The sequence below is a fragment of the Nomia melanderi genome, chromosome 9 (assembly GCF_051020985.1).
Source record: "Nomia melanderi isolate GNS246 chromosome 9, iyNomMela1, whole genome shotgun sequence".
In the NCBI taxonomy this organism is placed as follows: Eukaryota; Metazoa; Arthropoda; class Insecta; order Hymenoptera; family Halictidae; genus Nomia; species Nomia melanderi.
Window position 1 is genome coordinate 708,213 of NC_135007.1, and position 18,942 is coordinate 727,154.

At 33.2% G+C, this 18,942-nt stretch overlaps 1 protein-coding gene across 11 annotated transcripts in view; it reads left to right on the forward strand.

Moving 5' to 3' along the window:
- Positions 1–18,942, forward strand: part of LOC116431209 (uncharacterized) — a 268,246-nt gene that overhangs the window by 113,786 nt on the left and 135,518 nt on the right. The window contains exons 1-2 of one of the 11 annotated variants that reach the window (XM_031986304.2): positions 6,433–6,913; positions 7,077–7,198. The exons of 9 other annotated variants lie outside the window; for them this stretch is intronic. In XM_031986304.2, the coding sequence (XP_031842164.2) occupies positions 7,142–7,198 (57 nt within the window). In that variant the 5' untranslated portion in view covers positions 6,433–6,913; positions 7,077–7,141. Of the gene's footprint in view, positions 1–6,432; positions 6,914–7,076; positions 7,199–18,942 lie in introns of those variants that run through there. One more of the 11 variants, XM_031986305.2, reaches the window with a different exon arrangement.

Below are 18,942 nucleotides of genomic sequence, written 5' to 3' on the forward strand. Positions count from 1 at the left end.
CCGTACACTCAGCATTAAATTAAGAATTGTATTCTATATCTTTTTCTTATTTTTCCGAAGCAATCACTTTATATCCGCTTGTACATAATTACGTATGCACATATTATTCGGTCGGGACTTGTATAAAATATTTGTCTCATCTTGAAGCACATTTAAAATACTTTTAACAGTATTTCTACCTAAGGTGTCAAAAGACACTTTTTGAAATTTTGACTCAAAATTATTTTGTCAATTTAATCATTTTTCCTCAATTGAATTTTGGACATTTAGTGCAGTTAATTTCGTAATCGTTATTGGAAAAGCCGAAGAGTCAATTCAGATTATACGACTAAACACGAAAAATTATTTTAAGTTAAAATTTCAAAAGGTGTCTTGTGACACCTTCGGTAGAAATAATATGGGTTAAAAAATGTCCATTTTCATGGTTTGAAATTAAGCAAATGTCTGATGAAATACGAAAGGTAGTTTTTGCATAAGCTTCAACCCACATACGAACGGTGCATAACGATTCTATATGGTCGTATGTTACAGCTGCGCCCATCACTATCTAAGGAATTCGATAAATACTTCTGCACTTAACGCATCAACAGTTTCAATTGGTTTTCGAAATATAAGAATGTTTAACACCAATCTTACCGGGAATTGTTCAAGTGACCAGTTCTACATTTTGATTTAAAATTCTGCATTTACTTTCGTTCATTTAACTTTAGATAAATTTTCACATTATCCGATTAATCAGTTTTTCAATTTTTGTCTTTCCTTTTGCATCTAAGAAACATTTACCACCTAACTTATTTACCTCCGTTTTGTAGCCGGGTATTTATTTGAATAGTATATACGATAGAAATTGGTGTATACAGAGTGTTGGTATAGTTAGTGTTAATGTCATAAAATATGTTTGCATAAAATATATTTACAATATTAAAAAGTTTCTAAAAATTTGGCTATATTAATTATAACAATATATTATTAGTCAAAGACGTTACCATAGAACGTCATTAAGAACTATTTATTTTTTCGATTTTGTTTACTTTTTACTGAGTTACTATCAAAATTTTCAATAAACAAAACTGAATAAAAACACAGTTTAGTAGTTATGGTAGTTTCAATTTGCCAGAATTTTTGCAGAACTTTTATATGCGATTAAGTAAGAGGAATAAAAAAGTGGCAGTCTGAATGTTCCTTACTACCATTCTGGCCAATGTAGAGGATTGTAACTTGGCACAGAATGTTTGTCTTAGTAAGCTACCGAACCGTTCATCGTCGGTTTAATTTGGTTCAAGAGCACTTTTGACCCCCTTATTCGACTATACTTATTGAAATCGAAGGGTGCCATTTTTAAAGTAGCCCTTAAGACCGTGTCATAAATGCTTTGAAGGCGGAGTGGCAGCTCGGCATATCTTCAGTTCCTCTTAAAACACGTCGACGCTAGTATTCACCCCGCATTTCATTTATTGCTGTTACATTAATTTTGAAATTTCAATAAATACTTTTTAAAATTATCCGGTAAACGGATTTTTATTTTATTGGTCGATCTTGATCGATGATATAAATAATTTTTCGAAATTCAAAAAGTCTTTATAATTTTCTAGTTCTACGTATCTCTTGATAATATGAATAGATTGAACTATTCCTCAAACAAAATGATTCTGATCTTTAAAGTAAATAATTAGTTAAGAAATTACATCTAACATCTTTGAAGATTCTTTTATGCTATTTTTTGTTTGAACAAATTTTATACTGGGAACGCTTAGTGCAGCAATTAAACTGTGATATACGTTCCAAACAGGAACGAGTTGCGTTTAATAGTTCTATATATTTATGAGGACTATTTTTATCTATTATAGGTAAAATTTTAGTTTCTTTGAATAATGGCTTCAAAGAAAAATAGATTAACTCTTCCTAGTGCTATTCTGGGAAAAAATCGATGCGTCGACGTATCACGCCTTTGTTTAATCGTACTCATTTTCATGAAATCTTGGAATCGAACTTATCTTCACATAATATTTTCTTTAAAACAGTTTCTCAATTATCTCATATTAAAACTGTGTAATATAAAATGGTATGGTTACAAGTATAACATACAGTGATTCGAAGTCACTACAAAATCAAATAATTGTTTGCTTACTTTTACATGATTTGGTAAAATCAGGAAAAAATATATTTAATATTTGAGTATGTTGTCTATACTACTACAAATTTGGTAACATATTTTTTAAACTTACTTTATTGATTTTAGAAAGATGAATAATTTTTGTATTTCACATTTCTTTCGAACCTCCAATAAGTTTCAAGATATTTTGTAAAGTATGATTTTCATCCTCAGATTTGGAGGTTATTTTTAATTTTTAGTATTTTTATTTCTATCAGTACTTTATTGCATAATAAATGTTAGATTGTATTTCATTGTAATATGAATAACTCCCTTACTTTACGGGAGTATTTTTATGTTTTGTGTTAAAAAATTTGCTTCTTTTGATCTAGATACCATCTTCCCTCAATTTTTCTAGGTAAAGTACATGAAACAATTTCCGAAGAATTGCTGGATTTACAAAGAGGTTTCAAGTCGAACGCGCATATTATACGGTACATGGTTGCAAAACGTAGAAAAGCAAACGATTGATGAACAGAGACATGGAAAACCTACCAAACAAACCGTGAATGACTTTACTTTAACCGTACTATAGTTTCATTATCAAAAGGAATTCCAATTTTATTAAAAATATAAATAAGTAAATATATGCAACGTATTTCCATCTTAATTGATTAGGTGAAAATCTATCCTCATTTCTGTTCATCTGATCTAAACGATTCGTGCAAGTGGCAAGGAATTAAATCTATTAGAACGTTAAAAGCTTTAAATTTTTTAATGCGAACTTACTGTTAGTATCTGAAGAATTATTGGTGAGATGTGGATGTTTAGGATTTTGGGAATACTCAATTATCAAACAATAAATATTCAAATTTACTTGTTTCGATCTTTCGCCTTTAGACATCTTTATTTGGAGGAAATAAGATTGAAATTACAGCACAGTTGGTGATTTGTACTTTTAATGAGAAGTTTAAGTTCCTCTTAAATATGAGGAGACGTGGACGTGGAAAGTGGCTGGAACTTGACTCCATGCTAAAGGTAAATGCCTTTACACATTTTTAAATATAACTATAAATTCAGATGTTTTATTTAAATTTAGACAAATATGACTATAACTTTGCTTCTTATTTTGAACTATGATATTACTACTCAAAAGACTATATCGCATTCACCGATAACAGTATTAAACCGTTATCACTTCAAATATTGTATATTAAATTAATGTTTTAAGTTAGGTTTTGTAAATACATATTATATCTAAACGTGAATAAAAACTTGTACAAAGATTCAGTAACATTGTTCGTTGCTATTAAAACGTAAATGTTTTCTATATACGGTAAACAGGATAATCAAGTCCGTATTTTTCGCCAAATCAGTATCAACTCTCCGCCAGTAATACGGACCATTTATGGTCCCGTCGAAAACTTCATTGGTTAGTTCCCCCAAAACAGAGAAGTCGGACTGCCCTAAGTCTATCACATAAAAAATCTTGTAGTAGTAGAGATTAGACACCCCAAGTGTCGTTCTTCGTGGTCAGTTCAATTTCAAGTTCTAAGAAAATAAAATCATTTTTATAACTTCTTTTTTAACTGTCTTCGATACAACCACGTTGTCATTATTCATTTATTTAGAAAGAGAGAAAATTCTAAGTATATTCTATGTAGATGTTTACTCTATATAAAATGTAAAAGTCTGCAAAGGAAATGTAAACTGTTTGAAATTATCAGCACGAGTCTTACACGATGTTGTAGGGCAACGGGTTAATGGTCCATATTGCCGTCCGCGTCAGTGTTTTGGAACTATTCAAAACAGAACGGCAGCCTGCGAGGAGCACCGGACACATTATTGAACAAATAGTTCCGTTTAATATGTATATTTTGTGATTTGTTCGTAATTTATCTTTACGCATCATTTACAATTAAATTTTTCAAACTAATGGTTTACTTCACTTTCCACAGATATAACCTATTAAAAAATCTCGCCAATTGAAGCTTTAAAATAATTATACTGTTTCAAGGACTGACTGTTTCATCTCCTCGTATTTTTTTGAAAGATCATAGTCTTATGAATGAAACTCTGCAATATCTTTTACTAATATTTCCTTATCAGAAAGTTATGCAATTTTAATCGGAATCTTATTTTCTCATCACTTCATATAGAGACTTGGCAAAAATGTTATTTATACATTAAAATAAGGACTACAATCAATATTTTAGAATTTTTATACTCTCCACTGCGTTAGTGAAAAAGCATATTAACGGCGGAGGGGTAACTACTTTTGTTATATAATGTTTGTTTTTTCTGGTGTAGTATTTTTTCGAGTACTATCTTTATTCTCCAACTTATACGTTTAAATATTTAGTATAAATCATTATTAATTTCCATTAAAAGTATTAAATTTTACAATAGATGCAATTTTGTGTCATTAAAATATATGCACACGGGATATTGAATGTTCGGAGAATTTTCTCGTATTATGTTATGTTATGTTCCCTTATTAATGACTGATAAATCAAATTTATTAGCTATAACTGTAAAAATGGTAAATATCAAGGAATACTAGAAAAATAGTATTTCGTTGGATAGACAAAGTAAAACCAGAAAATCTGTTACTTAACCTCTTCAGGGCTGAATTTTTTTAGAAGAGATGTAAGTGATGTCGTTTGATTGCAGTTTATTTTGTTCAAACTGACATGGATACAGACGAAGACAGGTATGAAAAACGTACAAAAAAAGGAAGTGTCCGTTCGATGGACTTTAATGCTAAACTAAAACTAAATGTACACATATATACCAGTGTCCTTGAAAAAGTTAAAGAAAAAATGAAGTCTGGCTGACGTTTACCAAACAGTACAATGATTAAATTCGTGAACGGTAACAGAATATAATCTGGTTAGATGAAACAATGATCAACTTATTTGCAATCTGTTTGGATAAAGCGAAGTGACCGTGTAAAGAAGAATCACTGAAATCAATTAATGTAACTAAAACTAAAATTTGCAGGTCATTCATTATAATTATATTATTAATATTTATCTTTTTATTTCTGTAAAAAAGACGCTCGCTCATATATCTATATATATAATAATAATATATATACAATAATAATGAACAATTTTTTAATATAATTTATATTATTTTCATAATATAAACTGGGTAAATTGATACAGGTTTAATCGTCTGAAATGTTGGATTATCCGAACAACTCAATTTTCGGAATTACTGTACTCTGAGGTTGTTCGGATAATTGATGCTCTACTGTATATGCAATTACATACAATACCATTTGCTAAGTTCGGTAGGAAATATGCTTGTACCGGAAGCAACAATATTAAAATAACCTTCTTAATGGAAATTCAGAGAAGTATTAAATTCAGTAATTTTTCAACACAACCGAGACTCAAAGTATGCAACCGGAAGCGATGAAGAGTGATTAACAAGTCATTTAATCACCTTTTGATTGGCACAAAACAATTGTGGATCGCCTACACTCCACTACCAACTTCATGTACTGAACTATGGTTCATATTCCAAGAATAATGAAATACGATATCATCGAGCTATTACGTAAAATTGGTGAAAGATATATTGTATATGCTGAATAATGTCAACTTAATCATTCTAAAACACTGGTTGCTTTTAACCCGAATACAGCAAGGAGATTATAACATTACATTATAATACAGTCGGAACTTAAAACGATACCTCTATGATGTGAACATCTTTTGCCTTTTTTTACGATTTGCTTTACCGAGGTTTGACTGTAACATGTCTTTTATATTAAATGACAGTATCATACGACTAAAAAAGAATTTATTTCACTTGAATTTTTCTGAACATTGACCTTGAATTATACCTTGAACTTCAATGGTATAATTGTTGGATGCAGACAATACGGTTTTAGACGGCACACTTAAACAACTGTTAACCTTTAGAGATATGTACCTACATTAGAAAAGGGAAGAAGATACCCGGCTGTGACATTTTGTCTGTCACACTACATAGTCACCTCGTAGGAGGTAAAAGCCCGTTTTCCATGAAATAAATTCGGTAGCAAAGTGAAATATTCATTAGAGGATCTGTCATCGTGAAATATCGCGCAGCCTCGGATAGGTGAACGAACAACTGAACTTGATCGAATAATTTCTCGAGAAACACGACTGTTTACCTGAAGGGTAAGGCATGTGTCATTGATACGTAAAGCGCAAGTTCACGCGTTAATGCCGCGGTCGGTCTATCGGTGTTCCACGGCGTGGAAGTCGCTCCGTAAAAATCGTTCCGTGTCCTCCCCTCGTCTTTCAGGAATAGATATAGAAGGAGGAAAGTCGGGGGCGAGAGCGCTCGCGCACCAGGAGAATCAGTCTACGCAGCGAAGGCGAGTGCGACGGAGGCGTCGGGACGCCGGCGCAGTCGGCTCGATCGATTCCATGTTTCGGCGTGTGCTTGGAGATTGCAATTGGTGGCAAGAGGCACCAGCGAGTCTGACAGAGACGAACGGCAGCTCTGGCTCGCTAGGGTGAACAGAAGTAGCAGCGTAGTCCCGCGAGCGAACGAAAGAGAGAGGAAATCAGTGGATAACGGTGGAGGGGGAGCGAGTCGAAGAGAGTCGGGTTATCGGTGCGCGCGTGTGTCTTCCGTCGACGACGCGTACGACGGGAACGTGCGGCAAGACCTGCGGATCATCGGCAAGCTGACGGATCCAAGGGGAAGGTTTGTTTCGAGCCTTCAAAATCAGCCTCGCCCCGAGCCCCTCGGTTAAAAATATTCACGCAACACGTACCGGCGAAGAATGACGACGTTGCGGATTTAGAAGAGGGAAACGTAAGCTGAAAACGAACGTCTTCTCGAGCCCGGAATCGATCGCGCGAACAACTCTTGTAAACGCGTTCGCTGTTCCATGACCCAGATGTCGTTGTGTGGACGGTGCCCGGTCCGAAATCCACGAACCGCGTTACTCGACATGGACTCGTTTCGCTCGTTTTAGGTGCTGCTCCTCGGGACCCAGACCCGAACCGACACTGAACTTATCCAGAGCCCGATACTGACCCCATGGATGGACACCGGTGCGACGATGAGAACGCGCTCGAAAGAGGAGTCGGTATTGCGGTAAGGGTGCTTCCTACTATGTCTCTCTTGCAACTCTTGCCACTTTTGCCACTCTTGCCACGCTTCCCGGTCTTACGCCTTTTCTCCTAGTCTCGATTGTATCGAAGTCTTCCTCTTTCGTCGATTCCTCGTTCGTGTTCAGCCTCGGACACGGTTGGACATTGTCGTCGCTTGGACCGGATTGTCATTGTCGTTGTCGTTGTCGTTGCCGTTGTCGCTGTCGCGTGGCTCTTTCACTCGACGAAACGGCTCCGATATCGATTTACGTTCTTGAAATACCTAGTTGCGAAGGACCGGTACTGGTATATACGCACCTATGTACGTATGTACTAGCTTGTCGAAATGGAGATCGAGGGACACTGTTTTTCTGGAAGATTTCTCACCTTCGGACAAGTCGAAACTAGTTTCGGATAGGCTAAAGGAATGCTGGAAAAATGTCTACTGATGTGATTCGATCTTCGGGCAATGTCAAAGGTTATCCGACAGTGACGTGTCGGGTAAGTGTACATACCTAGTGCCGTCTACTGACGTTCGAACGGTTCTCAAATGAAGATTCGTGTATAGCTTTTTTTGCATCTAATTAGTCTCGATGTAAGGAGAAATTAACCGTGTTTCGTGTAGCGTGGGTTGGATTCGTTGAAATCTACAGATCCATCGCTACATTAATTCGTGCATTTGTGAGCTATTCAAGTTACATTAACGTTTCAGTAATATGTTGTTTCATTACTTTTAATCGCATACATGTTTTCAAGACCATCTGCCAATCTTTTTTATTGAGTTCACTTAAGTTCACATTACTTACGCGTGTCCCCGTTTTGAACATGAAAATAATTTTCAAAATATCTTATTTTTCCGAGTTTACCGCATTAGTATCCTCGAAAACAATGGCTAAGTCGGTACCTGTACAATTTGTATGTCCTCTGTGATGGGTGGTATTGGGTATACCCTGGCAAAGACCCAAACAGACATTGTTTCCGCTGACGATGTCGCACGAATCGTTTAACTCGTTTGAGCACTTCATTAATTACATAAATGCTTTTAGTAAGCGTTAATGGATTCATAACATCTTGGAACTTATCTTTTATTGGGATTCGATGTCGTCACGGTTTATAGCACTTTCATGCTATTGAGATTTACCAAACTGCTACTACTTTGCTGGTCATTGCTCGAGTACTGTTGAGGTGTTAGGTATGTAAGCGATATTAAGTACGTTTACCTTACTGTTCAAACGTGTGCTGGCATATCGATAAGAATAAACAGTTAGCTTTCTAATAAGTTGTCTCAAGAAATCTTCCATTCGTTATCTGTAACGAGCGATTGATCGATAAATTTGATCGCTTTAATACCAGTGGTGTAACAGTTGCAAGATAAGTTTATTTATATGTAGCTTCTATGATTATCAATTTCCATTGATAAGTGTGCAAATTAATTTGCAGCGTTTGGACTGAATAGATTATAATTCGGTTCCAAATTTAAGTATTTTTGTGTTGTTTCGAAGTTTTAAGTTGCATCGTAATTATTTGGAAGTTACAATTAAAGTGTAAACCAAATTAAAAAGTCGGTTGATGAGCATCGCATGATCTGAACTTCAAACATAGCAAGGCAGGATACAACTTTATTCATGGTGGCATGGTGACATTCAACGAACTTTTTACGCAAAAACATGGCTACTGATGTAAAATAGGTTTTATGTGACAACAGTGAGTAAAGAAAATTATTAGATAAAATTGATCGAGCAGCAGCATCAACACCGAAACGTTAACATTTGTACCAAAAAGGTATTGTTGTGCATTTGGTGGAACATTAATAGTGCTATATGTTGCTATAATCTGATTCGACTGTTAATTCAAACTGTTACCAATAGCAAGTTGAAACGAACTGAATATACCTTCAGTAGTAGTGGTCAACTTATTTTGTAACACGACATAATTCCACTGCGTGTGGCGGAAAAAATCAAAGAAATTATTTGTTCCTTAAACTGAAAAGTTTTCCTGTGGTTTACTCATTGACAACAAAAACACCTGAGACTACATTGTAGATTCAAGAATACCACCATTCCTTCGGATAGATGTTACCAGGTGGCGTTTCTGTAAATAATGGTTCAATCTTGTTTCAAAGAACACTGAAGTAATTTGTACAGCTAACAATAATGTAGATATCTGCGTGATGATGGTGACTTTTAACTTTGATTGCTATGTCATATCAACGACCACTGCACCAATAGGGCATCTTGCAGGTAGTCGGGGTAGAGTTCATGTGGAAGCGTGGCAAATTTATGTGAAAAGTTGAAGGAAAAATGTACAATGAAATTGGTTCGCAAAATTGTGTCAAAGTTCCGGTTGACTGTGCGTACGGTTAAGTAAAAATTAATCTGTACGTCTGTTTATTAGATGTACACTAATTATTGTAATCGCACGTGTCTGGGAAACAGATATATATTTCTAAAGACATTTTAAGAGTATTTTTATGTCAGAGCGTTGGTTAGGAGATCTTCTATTTGTTTATAATCACTGTAATCCTCATCGTTATTTATATCGTCTCTCCTCTCGTCTTCATTACCCATTCGAAGCGATTCAGTTAACTTACATGTACTAGATATTACATGTTCTTATAATCGAAACATTCGCACATAATTAACTTCATAAAATGTGTCGTTGATTAAATCGAAAACTGTGTCACGCGCAGTATTTGAAGTTAAATATTGAAGAAGACAGTTTTTTAAACTCCAGGAGTCTCGATAAGATTTGACCAATTACGATTGTTAAGAATACCGACTTGCACGATTTTTCCGTTGCTTATACGTTGATGTCGGGGTTGGTAATCATCATGATTTCGTAAAAACAATGGAATCGTTCTCGATAATATAGGAACTTGTATTTGAAAAGTAGCTAGTGTAATTTTTATTGAACTCCAACCATTATGAGGGTGACAGAAGGCTTTAAATCGTATCTACAGGCTTTCGACATCTGAGACAAATCGTCGAATATAATAGACTAAGTGAATATCAAAGTAGAAAGAGAAGCAACTAAATGTTTTGTGTTAAATCTAACGTATTTAACGTGAAATTTACGTAGTTATTTTAAAATATGAGTTATTCCGGTATTGGTCGGTTTACCAAAATAATTTAACACTTTGACGGTCGCTGTCGTATAGGCGTCATTAAAGCCAACGGTTATCGACCAATGTCACCGAAATACATAGGTGTGATTTTGTAACGTCGTTTTCAAATAGCGTATAAAAATGATCTCAGATTGCGGATTTAATTTGCGTACGTTAACACGTTGCCCGTCATAGTGATCACCTATGACCGGCGCTTACAAATTGCTTGAAAACAATTAGAATATGTAAAATGATTGATGTAGAATACAAATGTTTAATAACATAAGTAGCTAGATATTAGTGTAACGTAATTAATAATTGCTTCTATTTATCTTTGTCGTGAAAGAATCACTTACTAATTAAAAATCATCACTGTATCGTATTTCAATTATTTTAATAAATATATTTATTAAAATATATTCGAACCACTGCGTAAACAGTGTGGGGGACGATCTAAAATCGACGTGAGATGCGTACGGCCTTAAAAAGTGTTAATATCGACGACTTGCTGTTAGAAGCGTTTTGTAAGAAGTTCGATGACACTCTTGACTCTCTCAGCTAGAATGAGTGTCCGAAAAGCACAGAGTTGGTTGATTTGGGGACGCGGTTGCTCTATTTTTGGAGTTTGAATCGGGTTACTTAATGTTTTTGAACCTTCTATTTTCCCTGTCACGTTATATCTGGTTACAAACTGTTGCTGATTACACTATCAAATCTAACTTTCTCCTATCTTAATATTCTATGTACTTCGGATATCGATGTCCGATTCTCTTTAATTTCTGAGTCATCTTTTCATATATACGTTCAGTGACGTACATAATTGATTACGTATTTTCGAAATATTTGATTGCTTTTTTTATGAACGTAAGACAAAGGTCGAGCAGTACGAGTACGGAGTATGTACAAGATAAACTCGATTGATTTATTGATAATACTGTTAAAAGTGTATGTCATTAATACCGTGTAGAATATAGTCTGTAAATAGTCCGCACAATGCGCTGTTATTTTTCTCGAAAAACTGGAGATTACACGCAGTACGAAGAATCTAATAACAATTTAAAAGGATTATATAATCATACAACCTGTAGGACGCAAGATAATTAAAGGGCAGGTTGATTTTACTTAAAGAAATACAACGAACAGTAGTATTACAACTTGACCGATCACGATAGTTTTCTACAGTGAATATCATACGAGTTGTATGTGTCGATTACAGTTAGCATCGAAAAATATTCGACTCTCTTATACCTAGCTATTTTTATGTTCACAGAATGAAAATAGCTTTGGATATTGGGAATAAAAGATTTTATGAAAGACATTGAAAGTGGATTAACAATAATCCTCTTATGAGTACTAATGTATTAAATAAAATATTTTTTGTTCATACACCGAACCGGTATATAATTTATATTAATAATAATAACACATATTTACAGAATTTTGCCAATATGCTTGCAAGTGAAAAAATTGTATAAAGTGTTACATTATGTAATTTGAACAAGTGATTAGGAAGATGTTTCAAAATAATTAATATTTCATACATGAACTCCGGTTCTCAAAATTTACGAATTTATATTTATTTAAATAAATCTTTTACCCTGAAATTCTGATTGTATAGAAGCTCAAGCTTTTTGTTTGTTCGACAAAAATCAATTTCTGAATAATACTATTCTCTTTCAGAATAAATGTTTTTTTAATGCATCGTTGCCCTCAGTCTAGTATCATTACAATTGTAGATAGCGTTTATTTCAAGCTGTTTCATTAAGTATTGTAACAACTGGTTGTACATGATTTTGCAGTCATCTCCTTTTTAAATTTCCTCATATACTTTCGCTGTTGATACTCTCCAAGTTACAATAATACTATCGTTGATTTTAGGGGTTGAACGAATTTTCACATAATTTTAAATAATTATTTTTATTGCATTAAATTATGTTACAATATTATATTACTGGTCACATTTAATGGAATTTTCTAGTATCTTAGCAGATTGCAATCGCAACTTTTTGCAACGCCGTGAAAGCAAAGATTTCTTCGCTTTCTTTCGCCCACGCACTTCAATTTATTGAAACATTTCACATAGTCTTTACACAGTGTTAAGCCCTTGTCTTACAATATCGTGTCAGATTCGTGATGAAGATTTTGAACAGAAAGTGGCAAATGTAAGTGCCATTCTATTCCTTTGGATTAAAATTAAATAAATAAAATTGCTATTACAAATCCTTAATATTTAAAGTAAATGAAAGCAAAGAAGGAGCATAGAATTCTCTTTTATTTCTAGAAATTATTATCAATACAATATGTAGTTATAACGTGCGCAGTTGTACGAAAAGTTATAGGGCAAAGGGTTACTATTACAATGTGTGTATAAATGCCTTTTTATTTTTACAGCATCCTCCATATTCTTGTTGCATACTGTTCACATTCTTGTATCGTTTTTACTAAAAGATATAAAAAGTATCAAAGATAATTTTACTTTCGGTCCTATTTTTTCTATTATTAATGTTCCATTGTGATTGTTTTTATGATATCTGTTTCAGTACTAATAGAACACACACATTACAATAATTTTTTAATTTCTACTTTTCAACTAGATTTCTCAATTTCATAACTATTATGATTTTATTTTAATTTAATCTGCAATATAACCGAAGGCATTATGAAGACTTACTAGATCCTTTGCGGATTAGAAGTTGTTAAGTCTTTAAAAGTTTATTCCAGGAAAGTAGAATTGTGCTTCGAACTCTTAAATATGAGAAAACAAAAAAAAACACGTATCAGTTTCTCGTTATTTGAATAACTAAATTATTTATTTGTAGCTTTGAATTTTAGATTTCAAAGTTTGAAGTTGCTATCACGACGGAGTTCGACTACAAAAGGTTTATAATAATTCGAAACTTGGAAAGCTAATAAGATTTAAGTTTCTTCGAACATTCGATATAGAATTCAAGTGAAAGTATTTATTTTCGAAATCATTTCAAATATTCAATACTTTTAAGGTATAAATCATTGCGAAACAAGAAAACCGAAACCAGCCATTGTGACTGGTACGATAGTTCTAGTATTAAATAATGTTTTATTCTACTTCGCTAGGACGTATAAATTGATACGAAATAAGAATTTACCGTATATGCCATTGAACTGAAATACTTAAACATAAATAAAACAGATTTACGATAGAAATCTGTTGTAGGTCCTAATGAACCCTATAAGAAGCTCTACTTTTTAGATATTTTATATGCTTTTTTAAACAACGTTCATACTGTACAATTTTGCATTTGCAAATTTCCCATAAAATCTAGTGATCTTTATAAAATAATCGAATACCAACAATCTTACATTTGTTTTATATCTATATTAAAAATTCAGTTAAAAACATATTCACACCAATCAATGATATAATGATGAAAAAAATAATTGAATACCTCTTGTCCACTGTTTCTGCGCACAGGATACTTTACGCACTACACTGAATATATTTGCACAGCCTATCATTAAATAGAAAGTGTAATTGAGGGAAAAATTAAAATCGTGACCACAATTGAAATTATAATTACAATTAAATTATAAAGCGCAAATTGCTTCTTACAAATCAAACCTTATACAAAAGGCTAAAAAGTATTGCCTAAAAATCATTGAATAAAATCGAATATTTAGCCGTAGATGTCTGCAACTAAAATGTTGCCTCCGACCAAATAAGATTTGATTAACACTAGCCTGGACTTCACGAGCATTTCACACGTGGCGCACAGTGGAGTATTTGCACGATCCAGGCCAAAAGTCAATCCAAGCAATTTTACCTAAACTGTAAAATCTTCGCTGTTTGAGATAGCTGAATATGTGAGGAATAATATCCTAATAATTTTGTTATCCTAGGAGCACTCAAAAAGTGCTGAGCTTCCTCGAAAATTACGTATTTTTCGACTACACTACGTTTTAGAAATGTTCTACGAATTTTGTATCAGTATCAAAGTTTTTCAAGTAAGTATATGCTATGGCTTTAATAGTTCATTACCTTTTTACCATGAATCTTTATATAAATATCCACATTTTAATCAAACTAATACATCATTGATCTTTCTTACAATTGCACTACTTCGGGAATGATTTTATCATTGATCAGGATACATCCGAGAATTCTTTCAAGTGTAGTTGCATTCAGTATAGTTTTCAGATTGTGATATTCCACATATATAGTGTATAACACAAGGTGTGCCGTTTAAGTGTGTATTACAGTGGGATATTTTGTAAAATATTGAAGTTAGAAAAAAAATGTTCTCACAAAAGTTGTTTGGTATGAAAGGACACGTTATGTGCGATTAATGTATTTTCATAGCTAGATAGGTGGGGAGATATCAAGGTCAAGTTAATTTTTTTAAATGGAATCATATATTTTTTTCCTATGATGTAATAGTGGATTATGAGAATTGAACGATGTGCAACGTGATATTATTCCGTGTACTAAATCATAAATTAAAGCGATCGAAAACGACGAATATGGAAAGCTCTAATAAATAACTATGTTTAATAATAATAAAACAAGTAATGTTCAAATATAACGAACTACATAATAGTGACACACAACTAAAACAACACACGACTTAATGCCACGAAGACCAACGCACGACTCTCTCTAGGCATAGATCCTCCTTCGGACATACGTATTCAAAAATCATTCTCTGTGACACAATCATTTTTTTTAGTCGTACTCTCTACACACCCTCAAACACACCCCTCCAAAGCCGAATTGGAAACGTTGGGCCTACGACATTGTGCAGGCCACTTTCCCTCGTTAGGCTTTCCTCTTTTATTGCCATTCGCTCACAATCATTCTCGCATTCACGCTTCTTAACCCGTTAAGTGCGGGAGTTAATTTGAAAGATCTCTTATTGTGCGCGCAATAAAATCAAATAATGAATTATATACTTGTCACATGCATGCCAGATGCACTTATAATATATTTTAACGATAAACTCAAGCGAAACGAAGCAGAATTACGTTTTTATAGAAAAAAGTAAGTAGTCCATCGTTGAAAAAAATTGCACCATTTAGAGTTTTAAACTGATGTATATGCTCATTAAACGCAATTACCTGGTTAAAAATATCCTAAGCTATGATAAAAATCGTAGATACTAACACATATGTCCGCCTTTTTGTTCTAGAGCATTTTGTTTACCGCGATGCCCCGCAAATCAGGCGACCACGCGTACGCGTGTCGTAATCTGCGGTGTTTCGGAAAGCCACTTTCTAAGGTCATTAAGTTTAATACTTCGGAACAAATTTTTTTCTTATAAATTTATATCAACTATAATTTCGGCAATTTTTCAACGAAAATTTTGTAATCCTTTAATTTTACTCACTAGTATACAAGATTTACAGAAAATCAATAAATTAAACAATTATATATTATTTATGATGTATTATTATGTATTATACATTGTTGTATACTATATCTTGTAATATATCATATATAAACATATAATTTTTAATCAAATACATGAAATTGTATATAATTTATTTTAATGAATTTATTATTGTGTACAATATACTTGCATATTATTATATATTATCATATTACGTATCCATATTTTGTTATAAAAACTTGTTATAAACCTCTTTTTTACTATGGCCGCTTAGATGGGGCAAATAGTATGGTCAGATCAGGTCAAGTCATAACCAGTCATGATCGTTGCGAATGTAACAACATGTAATTAAACGTAAGCATTCACGGCTGGCGGTACGGTCAAGTCAAATCGGAATCTGTTTATCGTCCGGTCGGTTTGCCGACGATCAAAGACTGCGTCACTCTTGATTGGATCCGACCTGATCGCCAGCTGTGAACGATCAACGGTCAAAACGGATCACGAATGACGAGCAATTAAGAAAATTTGTTCGAGAGTAAATTATACTGGAGATAACAAATTTTGTGACTCACATCGGATAAAATGCAGATATAAAAATCAGAATTAAATTTTTTTTTCTGATGTACCCGACACCGCCGTTTCTTTGATTGTAATTTGCTTATAAAGAAATTAATGCAATTTTTACCGAATTATATTTGGGAAACATTACTTTCTCAAACGAACGAGCAGAAATGAAAGATACATTGATCTCCTCGACCGTGACTGATCGTGATCTGCATAACTGTGATAAAATGAACTGCATAAAAATGTGAATTTACTAGTGTCCTCTATAATATTTAGTCGAATATCATTTATTCGGCAAGCCAGGTGCAGAAGAATACCAAACATTGGTAATCTTCGTTAATTTTGAACCATGTGAATCGAAAACGCAGTCTAATGCTAATCTTGCGTCATTGTTTCAGTTAAGATCAAGAGCGTAAATTTATGACGGCCTTAATATCACGGCAATAATAGTTTCATGTGTATTTACTAGCATAAATTGAAATTAACATTCACGAACGAAACGACCGTAATGTGCGTGATATACATTCACATTTGTCAACTGAACAATGGCAATGTGTGCGTACGACGCTGTGAACGTTAACGAACAGGATAATTGTACTGCGTAATACATTACGGTGTTTGTACACGCAGGTGTAGTTCAGGGTCATTTTTAAGGACAAAATCATAAGAAATTTTAAAGAAATATACGATTATGTTGTACGTCGATTAAGTACGCATTTTTTTGTTAATAATTCGAAAACGAAATGAAAACTACAATTTTATTACTCTTAATTCGTTTTTTCCTGCTATAGTGAATCAGCTTTAACACTAAAACTACCGAGCAGTTAAATTGGCTTGTTGAAATCCCTCTATAGAAACTCCAAGAGTGCATCAATAGAAGCTTTAATTGATATACAGTTCAGTTTGCGTATTGCTAAATCAATTCCTGTAATCATTTCTGAGAAAAATATCTGTTATCTTTTTAATAATTGCAAAATAAAGAAATCAGACATGGGTTATTTTTTTGACCCGTTTGGTAGATTTAGTGTTAACAGTGAGTAGATGACAATATCTAACCTACAATTGTGGTTAATATATCTAATTAGGAACGTTTATATTTTGTAAATAAATAGTAGTGCAAAAATTAAGAAAATTCTTTGCATATAACATAGAACGTCAGTGCTAAATGTATGGTTATTAGAAAAGACATTATCATGCTAATATTTTTTTGATCGGCATACTTTCGTTACGTTATATCATTCTTGAATTGTACATTATTAACGTTTCGAAACAATCACGTTGTTTCTGTGTTCACTAAAGTGTCATTAAGTATGGATTGCATTAACATGCTATTTTTTTTGCATAAAGTTATCACGAAGTAACTGAGCGTGCAAATGCGTTTATAAGATAGGGCACATACAAATTACAGTACCTACATATTTATGATATCACGACCAATCATACTATGTATAGTACGTCCGTGCTTAAAGGTAGCAAACTAACTTCTCCCGTAATACTGAGGATGTAAAATAGGGTAAAAGCATTAGTAGTTGACCAGTTCAGACAAATTTTCTGCGTGAATCATAGTAAATTCTTGCTCCTTTATTAAATAGAGAGACTCTTATGTGTAAATGCTGTTTGAACTTCTTACATTATGTAACAAAGCGAATGTTTTGAAATAGTTATATTATCCAAATTAATAGACATTTTTGAAAATTCAGTACTTGCGTCAGAAGTTGACAATCCTTGAAAACGGGGAATAGTAATTGACCGTATGTTAGTTAGCAGTTGACCACTTGTAGTAAAACCAAACACACTGAAGGTGATTAGTTTAATATCGTTTGTTTGCAACGATTATGACAAATTATAAGTAAAAGGACAGATACAAATGAAATCGATAGATATGTACCTATTGATGAAACCGGAAAGAATCATTCTAATTTTCTGAATAATGAAATTTTAAGGTGGAAGTAAACACGATATTGAATTTGAAATATTTTCCAGTCATTTGATAACGTGTGTTTACGATAGATAATTATATTTTGTTCTTAAAACAATTTATGTCCATTATTATGAGAATTTCAGCCAACTTCTCTTTACAATTTATTTATTATGTTATATTAAAAAGAAAGTATATGTGATTTGTTACAAATGCAGAAAATGAAAGTAACAATGAATGCTTTTTTAAAATATACATATGAATGCTTTTATTAATACAGTAAAACCTCGATTGACCAAGTCATTGTGTTTTCGATCTAGGTCGTTCAGTATTTTATTTATCCACAAATTTAATAATTCGGAGTCTTAAAATATACCTTGGGATATATACTATCAAATTTTGCAAACAAGCGTTGTAAAATTCCTTCGTGAGTGTCTATTTATACAGATTCTATTGTAAATACTTATATTTTTGTTTCTGACTGGGCTATCTCAAATGACATGTGTTTGTATTAGAGGCGAAGCCTTAATAAATAGCCAAGCCACGCAATAGATCTCCGCGTGTCTTCATTTGATAACATAGAATTTTATAGGTGTAGCATAGCATGATTTTTGGTGGTTCTTTAAAACGAAAACCTCTCATAGGAAAAGAGATTTGCAGGCATAGAAGAAATAAAAGAGGGACGGGACAACTGTTGGATATTTTTAAGAATAATTTTTAGGAGGTATAGTTGCTTGAAGGGGTCATTTTCCGGTGACTTTTAAATTACGATTAGATTAAAAAGTAATAAAGTTAAATAC